The sequence below is a fragment of the Pseudopipra pipra genome, chromosome 1, assembly GCF_036250125.1.
Source record: "Pseudopipra pipra isolate bDixPip1 chromosome 1, bDixPip1.hap1, whole genome shotgun sequence".
In the NCBI taxonomy this organism is placed as follows: Eukaryota; Metazoa; Chordata; class Aves; order Passeriformes; family Pipridae; genus Pseudopipra; species Pseudopipra pipra.
In genome coordinates this window covers 739111-755605 of record NC_087549.1, presented here as the reverse complement: position 1 = coordinate 755605, position 16495 = coordinate 739111, and the positions used below count along the sequence as shown (strand labels likewise).

Here is a 16495-nt window from a genome sequence, read left to right as displayed (position 1 = left end):
TGTTCCTTTGTGGAATTCTGTGATTCCATGTCCTGCTCTCGGGGCCGCGTCCATGTGACCTTGGCGGCAGCTTTGATGAGTTGGTTGTTGGGAGGATTTACATGAAATATGGGGGTCAGGGCATTTGTCTGATGTGACCAAAGCACTGGAGAGGTGGGGTGTCATCAGTGAGGTCACCCCGTGTCCCTCGGGGGCTGTGGTTTGTGAGTGAGTTGTTTAGAGGGGCCCCATTCCCCCTCAGCCCTGTCGGGCTGGTCTGGGCTGTGCAGCCGTGCCGGGTGTGAGGGGCTGCCCCTTCAATCCCATTCCTTCCTTCCAGCCTCACTGCCAGCTCACTGAGCCTGTCTTTGAGCCTGGCCTTTGTCACTGGCTGTGCTCTGCTGTCAGCAAGTTGACCCTTTGGGGTCACAGGGCTTGTGCTCTGCTTGAAGACGAGCGTCCTGTAGAAGATATTGCAGAAACCTGGTTGGTAGAGAGAGGACACATTAAAGATTCTATACCGCTGGTCTCACGCTAAAGCAAGAAAACTATTAGAAGGTCACTGATCAGTGTGTTTGTGAAACTGCTTTGTCTAAGAAACTGCAAGGCCGCATTGTCTGCTGTGAAGCTGTATTGTTTAAGAAACTGCATACGTGATAGAAAAATTAGAGCAACAGGATGGGAAAGGTAGAGAAAGTAGCAAATAGTAAATAAAGTAACTATAGCCATGAGAAAGAGGCAGCATTTGCGCAAATATAACTTAGGTAATTAGGAGCCAATGATGAGCTTGTATTTGGAATATTAATGAGCCTAATTATTAACCTTTATAAGCATGGAGCTTACAGCAATAAAGTTGGATTAGTCATGATCAATACTGTGATCGTGTGATACTTTCCCGTCGTCTGCAACAGCGTCCAAAGAAGAGTTTGTGCCGGGCACGAGGGGCTTCTCCTTCCATTTTTTTGGATTCCTCTCCAGCTTTCTCCCAGCTCACACAGCCTGGTTTTAGGCTTAGCCTTGCCCACTGGGTGTGCTCTCTGGGGGTCTGATTGCCTCTACTGCTGCTAAGGTTGTATCTGAGTGTCTCAGGTTCAGCTGACAAGGTTTTGGTCTCAAGAGTTCTGCAGGTGTGGCTTCTGGGAGAAGGTTCCAGAAGCTTCCCTGGTGTCTGACACAGCAAGTTCCCACTGGCTCCATGTTGGATCAGCTGCTGGACAAAGCAGAGGCAATCCTCGTTGATGCAGCCAAACTGTGATCACAGCCTGTTCTGGAAGGGGCACAATTAGTGCTCAAGAGGAGCTGGAAGAGAGAAACCATGTGAGAGGAAGAAGTCTGGGGTGATGAAGGGCAGTGCTGAGGGAGGGGAGGAGGTGTCCCAGGGGCTGTAGCAGAATGTGCTGTGCAGCCCGTGGAGCAGAGCATGGTGGGTGAGGCTGTCCCCCCGCAGCCCCTGGAGGTGCAGGGTGGAGCAGAGATGCAGCTGCAGCCCCAGGAGGAGCTGCCAGCAGAGCCAGGGAGTGCCCAAAGAGGCTGTGAGGCCGTGGGGAGGGCGAGCTGGAGCAGGCTCCTGGCAGGACCTGTGGCCCCATGGAGAGAGGAGCCCGCCATGGAGGAGGTTTGTTGGGAGAGCTTGGGAGCCCCTCCAGAGCCACGTTGGAGCAGCGTGTTCCTGAAGGCCTGAGCCCATGGGAGGGAGCCAGGCTGGAGCCGTTTGTATGGAAATGCAGCCCATGGGAAGGCCCCGTTGGAGACTGTGAGTGTGGGATGGAGCCCACACTGGAGCAGGGGCAGAGTGTGAGGAGGAAGGAAGAGCAAAACCAACATGGGATGAGCTGACCCCAAACCACCTTGTCCATTGCCCTGAGCCACTTGGGGAGAGGGGACAGAGAACTGGGGAGTGAAGTTGAGCCTGGCTGAAGGGAGGGGTGAAGGGAAGGTATTTAAGGTTTGGTTTTCTGTCCCATTATCTTACTGAAAGGTTTGATTTTTAAGGAATGAAATGAATTTCTCTGGGTGGAGTCTGTTTTGCCCACAATGGTGATTGGTGAGAGCTCTCCCGGTCCTTAACTCCACTCATGAGCCTTTCTCCATCTTCTTCTCTCTTTTGTCCACTGGAGGGAAGGGATTGAGAGAGGGGCTTGGTGGGCACTTGGTGTCCTGCAAAGATCAACCTCAACCCCGCAGAGCCCCAAGTTGTCAGCAGAGCAGGGTCCCAGGCTTGTCCCTGCCCCTGGTTCCAAGGTCTCCAGGCTGTGCCTGAGGAATGCCCAGTGACGGTGACCTCCCAAAGGGCACTTGCTGTGGGACGTGAGAGCAGAGGGATGGGGGCTTGGGGTCACGTGCACAGGTGATGCAGGGCCCCTGGAGAGGGAGGCTGGTGGTGCAGAGACCCCCGGAATGGGTCCCTGTGGGACCCTGCAGTGAGCAGGGGATGGTGGCCGGGGCATCTCCACCAGGGATCAGTTGAAGACCCACAACAAGGTGAGATCCTGGCCCGGGGACTGCCAGGCAGGAGGAATGGGGAGCGGGCAGCCAGAGGGACAGTGCAACAAGGGCCCAGAGCTGGGTGAGCTGAGGACCCTATGGAAGGGTGGGTGGTGAGCTGGACAGCCTGCATGGGTTCCCCAAGGTCCTTGGAGCACGAGGGGACAAGGACATGGGGCCTTGTGTGGGTGGTCCTGGGACGTGTCTGTGAGGGGAGATGGTGTAAGAGGGACTGGAGGTGTTTGGGGTGGGAGCAAAGGGTTGGGGTGTGCCAGGGAGTGTTGTCATGTCAAACCCTGAGTGTGATGAGTGGCGGACTGGTGTAACTTTGTGACAGACCCTCAGGAACCAGTCAGTGCTGCTGGTGGTGCTGGTGAGATATTTCCTAGGAGGGGTCTTGTGGCCCTTTTCCACCCACTCCAATGACCTGTTGAGGCCTGGCTGTGAAGGAAGTGAACTTCTAAAATCCCTGGTAGAATAAAGGAGGCAGAGGCGTCTCAGGCTTTGATGCAGGAGAACTTTATTGAGACAACAGAATAAACAGAAAGGAGCAGCCAGTGGAAAAGAGCAAGTCTGAGGTGCAAGTAGGGCAACCATCAGCCGAGGTGCTTTGCTTGCAGGAGATATTGGTGCAAGAGTGAGAAGGGCAGGTGCAGGGGTGTCAGCTGTGATCGCAAGGACCCTCAGCACGTGCCAGAGCAGCCCAGGCCTGCCAGGCCAGAGCAGCCCAGGCCTCCCAGGCCGTAGCCAAAGCCACGGCCATAGCCCAGGCCGTAGCCTCCGGCCCCAAAGCCGCCGGAGATGGGCTGTCCCTGGACGTTGAGCTCCGTGCCCAGGGCAGCCCCTGCGGTGGATCCAACGAAGGAGCTCTGGGGGAAGGAGGTCATGATGGGCCCTATGAAGGTGACGCGGACGGGGGAGGGCTGGATGAGGACGGTGGAGTCCTGGCACTGCCTGACACAGGGCTCGTTGCAGCTGTTGGCCAGCGGGGTGGGTCCGCAGGGGCGGCAGAGGTCGTAGCAGGCCATGGGTGTGGTGTGGAGGGGCCCTGGGAGGGCAGGCAAGAGAAGGTGAGAGAAGGTGAGAGCAGAGAGGGGTGTGAGGCAGGTGGGGGCGGTGGGGGTGCTCGGGGCGGTGTTGCAGGAGGGCTGGTCAGTGGGGAGGCTGGTGTGGGGCTGTGGGGAGGCGTGAGGGCTGCTGAGGCTGGGTCCGAGCGTGCTGGCAGAGAGGGGCCAGGGGGGCGGTGTGGCAGGAGCAGGAGGGGGTTGTGAGGGGCTGGGGGCTCACCTGGTGGTGGGCAGAGAAGGCAGGAGAAGGCTTGAGGAGAAGTGTGGGAGGGAGAGAGGCGCTGGGCCGGCTTTTATGCTGCTCCCGCAGGGGCGGCACAGCCTTGGCCCAGCCCTGTCAGCTGGCGGCAGCTTTGAGGAGTTGGTTTTTTAGGAGGAGTGGATTGTTGGATGTGTAGGAGGATTGGATTGTTGGCTGAAGAAACAACCAGAGCCCAGGAGAGGTGTGATGTCATCAGTGAGGTGATTTTGTGGTCCTCATGTGCTGTGGTTTGTGGGTGCTTTGTGCTGACCAGGCCACCTCTTCTGTGTGCTGCTGCATGTACATCAGTCATTGTGTTCCACCCAGGAATGCTGAGGGAGCCATTTGATGTCCTGGGGAGGTCACTCTCCATCAACTTGGAAAGGTCATAGTCCTTTGGAGCAATTCTTGAGGGATGAAAGAGAGCTCATCCCCTGGAATCATGATTGAGATGAAGAGAGATGACCTGGAAAACTTGAGGCTGCTCAGGCTGAATTCAGGCTGATCAGGTTCCATTCCTGTGGTCTACTTGGGTTTCTGAAATTTTCCTGACAAGGTACTTTGTCATTTAAACTTTATTTCTTGACCTTATGAAGAAATACAATAAAGATACACCCAACAGTGCTCAATCCCTTTTTGCCCTGGCTGATCTGTGGCGCACATTCCCTTCTTCCGCATTCAAGCCTTGATATTTGTTAGGAGTTGGATTTTAGGAAGGATGGTGGATGACGCATCCTGGGAAATGAAGTCCAGAAATACTCCCATGCACATGGGAAACGAGATACCCCTGGTGTTTTGTCAAGGGAGTCACTTATCACTATTAGAACCCATATAAAAGGTGTTGTCTCATTTGAATAAAGAGGATTTGGCAGGTGAACCCTCAAGCTAGCTGGGTCCGTATGGCTGATTTACTTATTACAGTAATAAGCAATAGGGTTTCACAACGTATAAGCCGTAATTTGTAACATCCTGTACCTGTGAGTAAAAAACTGTAATTACTAGTGGATGGTCATTGGGCTCCTCTCTCCTCTTCTGTCATTTTGCAGGTGTTCCTTTGTGGAATTCTGTGATTCCATGTCCTGCTCTCGAGGCCGCGTCCATCTGACCTTGGCAGCAGCTTTGATGAGTTGGTTGTTGGGAGGATTTACATGAAATATGGGGGTCAGGGCATTTGTCTGATGTGAGCAAAGCACTGGAGAGGTGGGGTGTCATCAGTGAGGTCACCCCGTGTCCCTCGGGGGCTGTGGTTTGTGAGTGAGTTGTTTAGAGGGGCCCCATTCCCCCTCAGCCCTGTCGGGCTGGTCTGGGCTGTGCAGCCGTGCCGGGTGTGAGGGGCTGCCCCTTCAATCCCATTCCTTCCTTCCAGCCTCACTGCCAGCTCACTGAGCCTGTCTTTGAGCCTGGCCTTTGTCACTGGCTGTGCTCTGCTGTCAGCAAGTTGACCCTTTGGGGTCACAGGGCTTGTGCTCTGCTTGAAGACGAGCGTCCTGTAGAAGATATTGCAGAAACCTGGTTGGTAGAGAGAGGACACATTAAAGATTCTATACCGCTGGTCTCACGCTAAAGCAAGAAAACTATTAGAAGGTCACTGATCAGTGTGTTTGTGAAACTGCTTTGTCTAAGAAACTGCAAGGCCGCATTGTCTGCTGTGAAGCTGTATTGTTTAAGAAACTGCATACGTGATAGAAAAATTAGAGCAACAGGATGGGAAAGGTAGAGAAAGTAGCAAATAGTAAATAAAGTAACTATAGCCATGAGAAAGAGGCAGCATTTGCGCAAATATAACTTAGGTAATTAGGAGCCAATGATGAGCTTGTATTTGGAATATTAATGAGCCTAATTATTAACCTTTATAAGCATGGAGCTTACAGCAATAAAGTTGGATTAGTCATGATCAATACTGTGATCGTGTGATACTTTCCCGTCGTCTGCAACAGCGTCCAAAGAAGAGTTTGTGCCGGGCACGAGGGGCTTCTCCTTCCATTTTTTTGGATTCCTCTCCAGCTTTCTCCCAGCTCACACAGCCTGGTTTTAGGCTTAGCCTTGCCCACTGGGTGTGCTCTCTGGGGGTCTGATTGCCTCTACTGCTGCTAAGGTTGTATCTGAGTGTCTCAGGTTCAGCTGACAAGGTTTTGGTCTCAAGAGTTCTGCAGGTGTGGCTTCTGGGAGAAGGTTCCAGAAGCTTCCCTGGTGTCTGACACAGCAAGTTCCCACTGGCTCCATGTTGGATCAGCTGCTGGACAAAGCAGAGGCAATCCTCGTTGATGCAGCCAAACTGTGATCACAGCCTGTTCTGGAAGGGGCACAATTAGTGCTCAAGAGGAGCTGGAAGAGAGAAACCATGTGAGAGGAAGAAGTCTGGGGTGATGAAGGGCAGTGCTGAGGGAGGGGAGGAGGTGTCCCAGGGGCTGTAGCAGAATGTGCTGTGCAGCCCGTGGAGCAGAGCATGGTGGGTGAGGCTGTCCCCCCGCAGCCCCTGGAGGTGCAGGGTGGAGCAGAGATGCAGCTGCAGCCCCAGGAGGAGCTGCCAGCAGAGCCAGGGAGTGCCCAAAGAGGCTGTGAGGCCGTGGGGAGGGCGAGCTGGAGCAGGCTCCTGGCAGGACCTGTGGCCCCATGGAGAGAGGAGCCCGCCATGGAGGAGGTTTGTTGGGAGAGCTTGGGAGCCCCTCCAGAGCCACGTTGGAGCAGCGTGTTCCTGAAGGCCTGAGCCCATGGGAGGGAGCCAGGCTGGAGCCGTTTGTATGGAAATGCAGCCCATGGGAAGGCCCCCGTTGGAGACTGTGTGTGTGGGATGGAGCCCACGCTGGAGCAGGGGCAGAGTGTGAGGAGGAAGGAAGAGCAAAACCAACATGGGATGAGCTGACCCCAAACCACCTTGTCCATTGCCCTGAGCCACTTGGGGAGAGGGGACAGAGAACTGGGGAGTGAAGTTGAGCCTGGCTGAAGGGAGGGGTGAAGGGAAGGTATTTAAGGTTTGGTTTTCTGTCCCATTATCTTACTGAAAGGTTTGATTTTTAAGGAATGAAATGAATTTCTCTGGGTGGAGTCTGTTTTGCCCACAATGGTGATTGGTGAGAGCTCTCCCGGTCCTTAACTCCACTCATGAGCCTTTCTCCATCTTCTTCTCTCTTTTGTCCACTGGAGGGAAGGGATTGAGAGAGGGGCTTGGTGGGCACTTGGTGTCCTGCAAAGATCAACCTCAACCCCGCAGAGCCCCAAGTTGTCAGCAGAGCAGGGTCCCAGGCTTGTCCCTGCCCCTGGTTCCAAGGTCTCCAGGCTGTGCCTGAGGAATGCCCAGTGACGGTGACCTCCCAAAGGGCACTTGCTGTGGGACGTGAGAGCAGAGGGATGGGGGCTTGGGGTCACGTGCACAGGTGATGCAGGGCCCCTGGAGAGGGAGGCTGGTGGTGCAGAGACCCCCGGAATGGGTCCCTGTGGGACCCTGCAGTGAGCAGGGGATGGTGGCCGGGGCATCTCCAGCAGGGATCAGCTGAAGACCCACAACAAGGTGAGATCCTGGCCCGGGGACTGCCAGGCAGGAGGAATGGGGAGCGGGCAGCCAGAGGGACAGTGCAACAAGGGCCCAGAGCTGGGTGAGCTGAGGACCCTATGGAAGGGTGGGTGGTGAGCTGGACAGCCTGCATGGGTTCCCCAAGGTCCTTGGAGCACGAGGGGACAAGGACATGGGGCCTTGTGTGGGTGGTCCTGGGACGTGTCTGTGAGGGGAGATGGTGTAAGAGGGACTGGAGGTGTTTGGGGTGGGAGCAAAGGGTTGGGGTGTGCCAGGGAGTGTTGTCATGTCAAACCCTGAGTGTGATGAGTGGCGGACTGGTGTAACTTTGTGACAGACCCTCAGGAACCAGTCAGTGCTGCTGGTGGTGCTGGTGAGATATTTCCTAGGAGGGGTCTTGTGGCCCTTTTCCACCCACTCCAATGACCTGTTGAGGCCTGGCTGTGAAGGAAGTGAACTTCTAAAATCCCTGGTAGAATAAAGGAGGCAGAGGCGTCTCAGGCTTTGATGCAGGAGAACTTTATTGAGACAACAGAATAAACAGAAAGGAGCAGCCAGTAGAAAAGAGCAAGTCTGAGGTGCAAGTAGGGCAACCATCAGCCGAGGTGCTTTGCTTGCAGGAGATATTGGTGCAAGAGTGAGAAGGGCAGGTGCAGGGGTGTCAGCTGTGATCGCAAGGACCCTCAGCACGTGCCAGAGCAGCCCAGGCCTGCCAGGCCAGAGCAGCCCAGGCCTCCCAGGCCGTAGCCAAAGCCACGGCCATAGCCCAGGCCGTAGCCTCCGGCCCCAAAGCCGCCGGAGATGGGCTGTCCCTGGACGTTGAGCTCCGTGCCCAGGGCAGCCCCTGCGGTGGATCCAACGAAGGAGCTCTGGGGGAAGGAGGTCATGATGGGCCCTATGAAGGTGACGCGGACGGGGGAGGGCTGGATGAGGACGGTGGAGTCCTGGCACTGCCTGACACAGGGCTCGTTGCAGCTGTTGGCCAGCGGGGTGGGTCCGCAGGGGCGGCAGAGGTCGTAGCAGGCCATGGGTGTGGTGTGGAGGGGCCCTGGGAGGGCAGGCAAGAGAAGGTGAGAGAAGGTGAGAGCAGAGAGGGGTGTGAGGCAGGTGGGGGCGGTGGGGGTGCTCGGGGCGGTGTTGCAGGAGGGCTGGTCAGTGGGGAGGCTGGTGTGGGGCTGTGGGGAGGCGTGAGGGCTGCTGAGGCTGGGTCCGAGCGTGCTGGCAGAGAGGGGCCAGGGGGGCGGTGTGGCAGGAGCAGGAGGGGGTTGTGAGGGGCTGGGGGCTCACCTGGTGGTGGGCAGAGAAGGCAGGAGAAGGCTTGAGGAGAAGTGTGGGAGGGAGAGAGGCGCTGGGCCGGCTTTTATGCTGCTCCCGCAGGGGCGGCACAGCCTTGGCCCAGCCCTGTCAGCTGGCGGCAGCTTTGAGGAGTTGGGATTTGGGAGGGTTGGATTGTTGGATGTGCGTCACGGAGGACTGAATAAACAACTAGAGCCCAGGAGAGATGTGATGTCATCAGTGAGGTGATTTTGTGGCCCTCGTGTGCTGTGGTTTGTGGGTGTGTTGTGCTGACTGGTTCACCTCTTTTTTGTGCTGCATGTCCATCAGTCATTGTGTTCAACCCAAGAATGCTGAGGGAGTCATTTGATGTCTTGGGGAGGCCACTCTCCATCAACTTGGAAAGGTCATCGTCCTTTGGAGCAATTCTTGAGGGATGAAAGAGAGCTCATCCCCTGCAACTGTGATTGAGATCAAGAGAGAGGAACTAGAAAACTTGCGGCTGCTCAAGCTGAATTCAGGCTGGTCAAGTTCCATTCCTATCGTCCATTTGGATTTCTGCAATTTTCATCACAAGGTACTTGGTTATATAAACTTTATTTCTTGACCTCCTGAAGAAATGCAAGAAACAAACACCCAACTGGGCTTGATCCCTTTTTGTCCAGGCTGCTCTATGACGCCAATTCCCATATTCCTCATTCAAGCCATGAGATTTCACAGTGTATAATTCCTAAGTTGTAACATCCTGTGGCTGTGAGCAAAAACTATAATTACTAGTGGATGGGCACTGCACTCCTCTCTCCTCTTCTGTCATTTTGCGGATGTTCCTTTGTGGAATTCTGTGATTCCATGTCCTGCTCTCGAGGCTGCGTCCATCTGACCTTGGGCCAGCTTTGATGAGTTGGTTGTTGGGAGGATTTACATGAAATATGGGGGTCAGGGCATTTGTCTGATGTGACCAAAGCACTGGAGAGGTGGGGTGTCATCAGTAAGGTCACCCCGTGTCCCTCGGGGGCTGTGGTTTGTGGGTGAGTTGTTCAGAGGGGCCCCATTCCCTCTCAGCCCTGTCGGGCTGGTCTGGGCTGTGCAGCCGTGCCGGGTGTGAGGGGCTGCCCCTTCAATCCCATTCCTTCCTTCCAGCCTCACTGCCAGCTCACTGAGCCTGTCTTTGAGCCTGGCCTTTGTCACTGGCTGTGCTCTGGTGTCAGCAAGTTGACCCTTTGGGGTCACAGGGCTTGTGCTCTGGTTGAAGACGAGCATCCAAAGAAGAGTTTGTGCCAGGCATGAGGGGCTTCTCCTTCCATTTTGTTGGATTCCCCTCCAGCTTTCTCCCAGCTCACACAGCCTGGTTTTAGGCTCAGCCTTGCCCCCTGGGTGTGCTCTCTGGGGGCCTGGTTGCCTCTACTGCTGCTAAGGTTGTATCTGAGTGTCTCAGGTTCAGCTGACAAGGTTTTGGTCTCAAGAGTTCTGCAGGTGTGGCTTCTGGGAGAAGGTTCCAGAAGTTTCCCTGGTGTCTGACACAGCAATTTCCCACTGGCTCCATGTTGGATCAGCCACTGGACAAAGCAGAGGCAATCGTGGATGATGCAGGGATTCTGTGATCACAGCCTGTTCTGGAAGGGGCACAATTAGTGCTCAAGAGGAGCTGGAAGAGAGAAAACATGGGAGAGGAAGAAGTGTGGGGTGATGAAGGGCAGTGCCGAGGGAGGGGAGGAGGTGGCCCAGGGGCTGTAGCAGAATGTGCTGTGCAGCCCGTGGAGCAGAGCATGGTGGGTGAGGCTGTCCCCCCGCAGCCCCTGGAGGTGCAGGGTGGAGCAGAGATGCAGCTGCAGCCCCAGGAGGAGCTGCCAGCAGAGCCAGGGAGTGCCCAAAGAGGCTGTGAGGCCGTGGGGAGGGCGAGATGGAGCAGGCTCCTGGCAGGACCTGTGGCCCCATGGAGAGAGGAGCCCGCCATGGAGGAGGTTTGTTGTCAGAGCTTGGGAGCCCCTCCAGAGCCACGTTGGAGCAGCGTGTTCCTGAAGGCCTGAGCCCGTGGGAGGGAGCCAGGCTGGAGCCGTTTGTATGGAAATGCAGCCCATGGGAAGGCCCCCGTTGGAGACTGTGTGTGTGGGATGGAGCCCACGCTGGGGCAGGGGCAGAGTGGGAGGAGGAAGGAACAGCAAAACCAACATGGGATGAACTGACCCCAAGGCACCTTGTCCATTGCCCTGAGCCACTTGGGGAGAGGGGGCAGAGAACTGGGGAGTGAAGTTGAGCCTGGCTGAAGGGAGGGGTGAAGGGAAGGTATTTAAGGTTTGTTTTTCTGTCCCATTATCTTACTCGAAGGTTTGATTTTTAAGGAATGAAATGAATTTCTCTGGGTGGAGTCTGTTTTGCCCACAATGGTGATTGGTGAGAGCTCTCCCGGTCCTTAACTCCACTCATGAGCCTTTCTCCATCTTCTTCTCTCTTTTGTCCACTGGAGGGAAGGGACTGAGAGAGGGGCTTGGTGGGCACTTGGTGTCCTGCAAAGATCAACCCCAACCCTGCAGAGCCCCAAGTTGTCAGCAGAGCAGGGTCCCAGGCTTTTCCCTGCCCCTGTTTCCAAGGTCTCCAGGCTGTGCCTGAGGAATGCCCAGTGACGGTGACCTCCCAAAGGGGACTTGCTGTGGGACGTGAGAGCAGAGGGATGGGGGCTTGGGGTCACGTGCACAGGTGATGCAGGGCCCCTGGAGAGGGAGGCTGGTGGTGCAGAGACCCCCGGAATGGGTCCCTGTGGGGCCCTGCAGTGAGCAGGGGATGGTGGCCAGGGCATCTCCACCAGGGATCAGTTGAAGACCCACAAGAAGGTGAGATCCTGGCCCAGGGACTCCCAGGCAGGAGGAATGGGGAGCGGGCAGCCAGAGGGACAGTGCAACAAGGGCCCAGAGCTGGGTAAGCTGAGGACCCCGTGGAAGGGTGGGTGGTGAGCTGGACAGCCTGCATGGGTTCCCCAAGGTCCTTGGAACTCGAGGGGACAAGGACATGGGGCCTTGTGTGGATGGTCCTGGGACGTGTCTGTGAGGGGAGATGGTGTAAGAGGGCCTGGAGGTGTTTGTGGTGGGAGCAAAGGGTTGGGGTGTGCCAGGGAGTGTTGTCATGTCAAAGCCTGAGTGTGATGAGTGATGGGGTGGTGTAACTTTGTGACAGACCCTCAGGAGCGAGTCAGTGCTGCTGGTGGTGGTGACATATTTCCTAGGAGGGGTCTTGTGGCCCTTTTCCACCCACCCTGCTGCCCTGTTGAGGCCTGGCTGTGAAAGAAGTGAACTTGGAAAATCCCTGGTAGAATAAAGGAGGCAGAGGCATCTCAGGCTTTGATACAGGAGAACTTTATTGAGACAACAGAGTAAAAAGAAAGGAGCAGCCAGTGGAAGGGAGCACGTCTGAGGTGCAAGTAGGGCGACCATCAGCCGAGGTGCTTTGCTTGCAGGAGATATTGGTGCCAGAGTGAGAAGGGCAGGTGCAGGGGGTGTCAGCTGCGGTGTAAAGGAGCCTCAGCAGGTGCCGGAGCAGCCCAGGCCTGCCAGGCCAGAGCAGCCCAGGCCTCCCAGGCCGTAGCCAAAGCCACGGCCATAGCCCAGGCCGTAGCCTCCGGCCCCAAAGCCGCCGGAGATGGGCTGTCCCTGGACGTTGAGCTCCGTGCCCAGGGCAGCCCCTGCGGTGGATCCGACGAAGGAGCTCTGGGGGAAGGAGGTCATGATGGGCCCTGGGAAGGTGACGCGGACGGGGGAGGGCTGGATGAGGACGGTGGAGTCCTGGCACTGCCTGACACAGGGCTCGTTGCAGCTGTTGGCCAGCGGGGTGGGTCCGCAGGGGCGGCAGAGGTCGTAGCAGGCCATGGGTGTGGTGTGGAGGGGCCCTGGGAGGGCAGGCAAGAGAAGGTGAGAGAAGGTGAGAGCAGAGAGGGGTGTGAGGCAGGTGGGGGTGCTCGGGGCGGTGTTGCAGGAGGGCTGGTCAGTGGGGAGGCTGGTGTGGGGCTGTGGGGAGGCGTGAGGGCTGCTGAGGCTGGGTCCGAGCGTGCTGGCAGAGAGGGGCCAGGGGGGCGGTGTGGCAGGAGCAGGAGGGGGTTGTGAGGGGCTGGAGGCTCACCTGGTGGTGGGCAGAGAAGGCAGGAGAAGGCTTGAGGAGAAGTGTGGGAGGGAGAGAGGCGCTGGGCCGGCTTTTATGCTGCTCCCGCAGGGGCGGCACAGCCTTGGCCCAGCCCTTGGGGCATTTCTCAGGCAGCAGCTCTTGCCTGGCCCAGCCTGGTGAGTCCTGAGCTGGGCACTGTTTTCTGTCCCCACCTCTGCAATGTCATGTCCTGCCCTTGAGGCCGTGTCCATCTGACCTTGGCGGCAACTTTTGAGATTGAGCTGTAATTGGGAGGATTTTCATAGGAAGTGCATTTCAGGGAGGTTTGTAAACCTGAGCGAAGCTTTGCAGGCAGAGGTGTCATTAGTCAGGTTACCTCATGACACTCGTCTGCTGTGGTTTGTGGTTCTGCTGTGCAGAGTGAACTCTCTTCTATGTGACTGAATGTACATAAATCATTTTACTGCACCCAGGAATGCTGAGGAAGCTGCTTTTTGTTCCTGGGAGGTCAGTCTTCCGTAGCCCGGAAAGGTCATGGTGCCTGGGAGCACTTCCTGATGGCTGAAGGAGAGCTCATTCCCCCCTGTCTTGAACAGGATGCAGAGGCATGTTCTGGAAAACTCAAGGTTGGTCAGGGTGAGCTCCTACCTACTCTTATGTTCCATTTGGATCTTCCAAAGTTGCCCAATAGCATATTCTGTCATTTAAACCGTGTTTCTTCAGCTCATGAATAATCCAGTGACCAAACAGCAAACTCAGGCTGGATAATTTTTTTGCCCAGGCTGGTGTATAACCTTAATTTATGTATTCTGTATTTTTGTCATAAGGTTTTTTGAACCTGTAAGTTTTGATATCTTGCAGCTCTGAGCCAAACCCAATAATTGCTATTAGAAGGTCAGTGGGCTCCTCTTTACTCCTCTGCCATGGTGTGAGTGATCCTATGTGACCTAAGGAAGCATGAAAGCCTCAGCAGTGCAGCTGCTGCTTCAGGATCTGCTTCAGGAGCTGTTTTGGGAGAGCTGATGTTCTGAACCTTCCAGGCTGGAGCTTTGGTCTTACACCGTTTCCATCCATTCCTGTATTCTGACCACACTACCAGGGGAAAGGAAGAGCCTTCAGGAGAGGGCAATTTGCAGGGGACAGTGGCTGCACAATGGCCTTTGGCTCTTGCTGGCCACTTGTCCTGCTTGCAGAGCATGGATCAAAGTGTGGGAGAGAAGTGGCGCTGCCCTGGAGCCCTGGGGCCCAGCGCTGGGGATGGGTCAGCAGGCAGATGGAACCCCAGTCACTGTCCCCCTTGGAGCTCTGTCATCCCCCAGGGCTTCCCCCACGGCTGCCTGTGCTGCTCCTCCACAGCTGGACAATTGTCTTGTCCAGGAGGGTGCAGTGAGGGACAGGAGCATTAACCTGACTAAAAGCCCAACAAACTGCATCCACCACATTCCCTTCATGCCTGAGTGGAGGGGCATAAACACAGAAGGATATGAAAGGAGGCAGGAGAGACTTTCCCTTAGTGAGCCCCCCCGACTGTTCCTGAGGGTTGCATTGTCCTTTCAAAGCCTTCCAGTTCCACCCTGTAGGATGTTCTGCCCAATTTTCCAGGTGCTCTGGATAGAGGGACAGGTTTGCAGTTGCCTGCATCTTCCCTGAGTGCCTTTGCTAAGTGGGGCTGAGTTGGGCTGGTTGCAGCCTGCCAGGAGCTGTGCTGAGTGCCAGCAGCTGCCGAAATGCAGGGGAGCTGAATGTGCTGAGGGTTGTCCCCCAGGGCAGCAGAGGTGTTGGGGAGGAAGAGGAGGGGAGGCAGGAAGGGGATGTGTGTCTGGGCGTTGCTGGGGCTGCAGGGCCTGGCAGGCAAGAGGCAGCTGGGCCAGTGCAGGGCTGGGCTGGGGGTGCCAGGGAGTGCGGGGGTCTCAGGGATCCCCCCAGAGAGGGGGGTTGTGTCACTGGGTGTGCAATAGTCCATGGGGAAAGGTGGGGTGAAGCCTGGAGTGCTGAGGGAGGGACCTGATTTTCCAGCACTGCACAGAGATGAATCTGATGGAATTCAGCAGGGAAAGGCCAAGTCCTGTTCCTGCAGAGGACTCTTCCTTGTGGCAGCAGTGGCTGGGGAACAATTAGACAGAAAGCAACCCAGCAGAGATGGACCTTGTGGTAATGGTGGAGAACCAAAGGATCGTGGACTGAGTGACTCAAGAGCAGTGTAGGGCCACAGGGGTTTTGAAGGGGTGCAGGAGCTTTTCAAAAGTGGAGAGGGTGAGAGAGTTGGGAACACTTAGTGAGGAGTCAAAAATGTGCCCTGGGTCATCTTAGATGTGTATGAATCCGTGATGGCAGGAACGAAGGGAAGGGAGCCTGGCTCTTGAGAGTCCTGCCCAGTAGCAGAAGAGGTGGCCATGAGCACAAGTTAAAATGAATGGAATTCCATGGGCAAAGAAGGCAGTTTGTGGGTGTTCATAGTGTGGAAGAGGTTGTGGAGTCTCCATCCTGAGAGATCTAAAACTGTACTGGCCATGGCACTAGAAATCCTGCTCTCTCTGGCTCTGCTTGTGAAGAGGGGTGAAGCACTTGCTCTCCAGAGTTTTTGTCAAATTCTATGATCTTGTAACTCTGTTTGCTGGAGGGTTTGAGAGTCCGGCTGTGGAAGAGAGTTTGTGCAGTGTGTGTTGAAATAGAGAGACTTTGGCAGAGGGGTGTGCAGGAGAGCCTTGTTGTGTGGAAGCCTTTGGTGTAGGTGATGGGTTTGTCCCATATTTTGGAAGGCCCCCACGCTGTGCCAGTCTGTGTGTTAGTGCTGGTGGCACAATTGTTAAGAAAGGTCTTGTGACCCTTTTCCACCCACCCTGATGGCCTCTTGAGCCCTAGTGTTGTACTCCTTAAGCTTGTGAGAGCATGGGAAGAAACAATTAAGAGGAGACATCAGAGGCTGTGATGCTGGAGAAGTTTATTGAGACTAAAGAGTAAAAAGAAAGGAGCAGCCAGGGGAAGGGATCCGGTCTGAGGTGCAAGCAGGGCGACCAGCAGCCGAGGTCCTTCCCTTGCAGAAGATTTGTGCAGAGCCCTGAGATCTTGCTGCTCCCCTTGTTGGGAGCAGCCCAGCAGAGGTATCCAATGGTGTGTGGCTTGTGAGAAGGTGTTTGCAGCAGAGGGGACTGGCCAGAGCCGAAGGGGCACTGGAGAAAAGGAAGGGGGAGAAGAGGAGGAGGGAGCTGGGCCGTGTTTACAAGCAGTGCAGGCTGGCCCCTTGGCTGCTTCCTTGCTTGGAGCCTTGAGAGCAGGAGCTGGAAGTGCTGAGCTCATTGGAGAGCCTTGGTGTGGAGATGAATCCCTGTTACTTGTGCTGACTTCCAGGTCATGGGTAGTTGGTATTGGGGCAGTTGTTTGGGGCCTCAGCAGATGCCAGAGCAGCCCCTGTTGGCGTAGCAGCCCAGGCCTCCCAGGCCGTAGCCAAAGCCACGGCCATAGCCCAGGCCGTAGCCTCCGGCCCCAAAGCCGCCGGAGATGGGCTGTCCCTGGACGTTGAGCTCCGTGCCCAGGGCAGCCCCTGCGGTGGATCCGACGAAGGAGCTCTGGGGGAAGGAGGTCATGATGGGCCCTGGGAAGGTGACGCGGACGGGGGAGGGCTGGATGAGGACGGTGGAGTCCTGGCACTGCCTGACACAGGGCTCGTTGCAGCTGTTGGCCAGCGGGGTGGGTCCGCAGGGGCGGCAGAGGTCGTAGCAGGCCATGGGTGTGGTGTGGAGGGGCCCTGGGAGGGCAGGCAAGAGAAGAGAAGGTGAGAGCAGAGAGGGGTGTGAGGCAGGTGCGGGCGGTGGGGGTGCTCGGGGCGGTGTTGCAGGAGGGCTGGTCAGT

The 16495-nt window shown here is 56.2% G+C and overlaps 4 protein-coding genes and 1 long non-coding RNA gene across 5 annotated transcripts; 1 reads left to right on the top strand and 4 right to left on the bottom strand.

Moving 5' to 3' along the window:
- Positions 1–2072: 2072 nt before the first annotated feature.
- On the top strand, positions 2073–3028 carry LOC135413881 (uncharacterized). The gene is made up of 2 exons (XR_010430490.1): positions 2073–2460; positions 2801–3028. It is a non-coding gene; the product is annotated as an uncharacterized LOC135413881 (long non-coding RNA).
- A 118-nt stretch (positions 3029–3146) lies between these two features.
- On the bottom strand, positions 3147–3491 carry LOC135405756 (feather beta keratin-like). The gene has a single exon (XM_064640339.1). The coding sequence runs from the start codon at positions 3489–3491 to the stop codon at positions 3147–3149; it is 345 nt and encodes a 114-aa protein (XP_064496409.1).
- A 4474-nt stretch (positions 3492–7965) lies between these two features.
- Positions 7966–8310, bottom strand: LOC135405746 (feather beta keratin-like). Its single transcript, XM_064640334.1, has one exon. The coding sequence runs from the start codon at positions 8308–8310 to the stop codon at positions 7966–7968; it is 345 nt and encodes a 114-aa protein (XP_064496404.1).
- A 3759-nt stretch (positions 8311–12069) lies between these two features.
- On the bottom strand, positions 12070–12414 carry LOC135405735 (feather keratin B-4-like). The gene has a single exon (XM_064640329.1). The coding sequence runs from the start codon at positions 12412–12414 to the stop codon at positions 12070–12072; it is 345 nt and encodes a 114-aa protein (XP_064496399.1).
- Positions 12415–16032: 3618 nt separating this feature from the next.
- Positions 16033–16405, bottom strand: LOC135413784 (feather keratin B-4-like). The gene has a single exon (XM_064653974.1). The coding sequence runs from the start codon at positions 16369–16371 to the stop codon at positions 16033–16035; it is 339 nt and encodes a 112-aa protein (XP_064510044.1). The 5' UTR covers positions 16372–16405.
- Between the last annotated feature and the right edge of the window lie 90 nt (positions 16406–16495).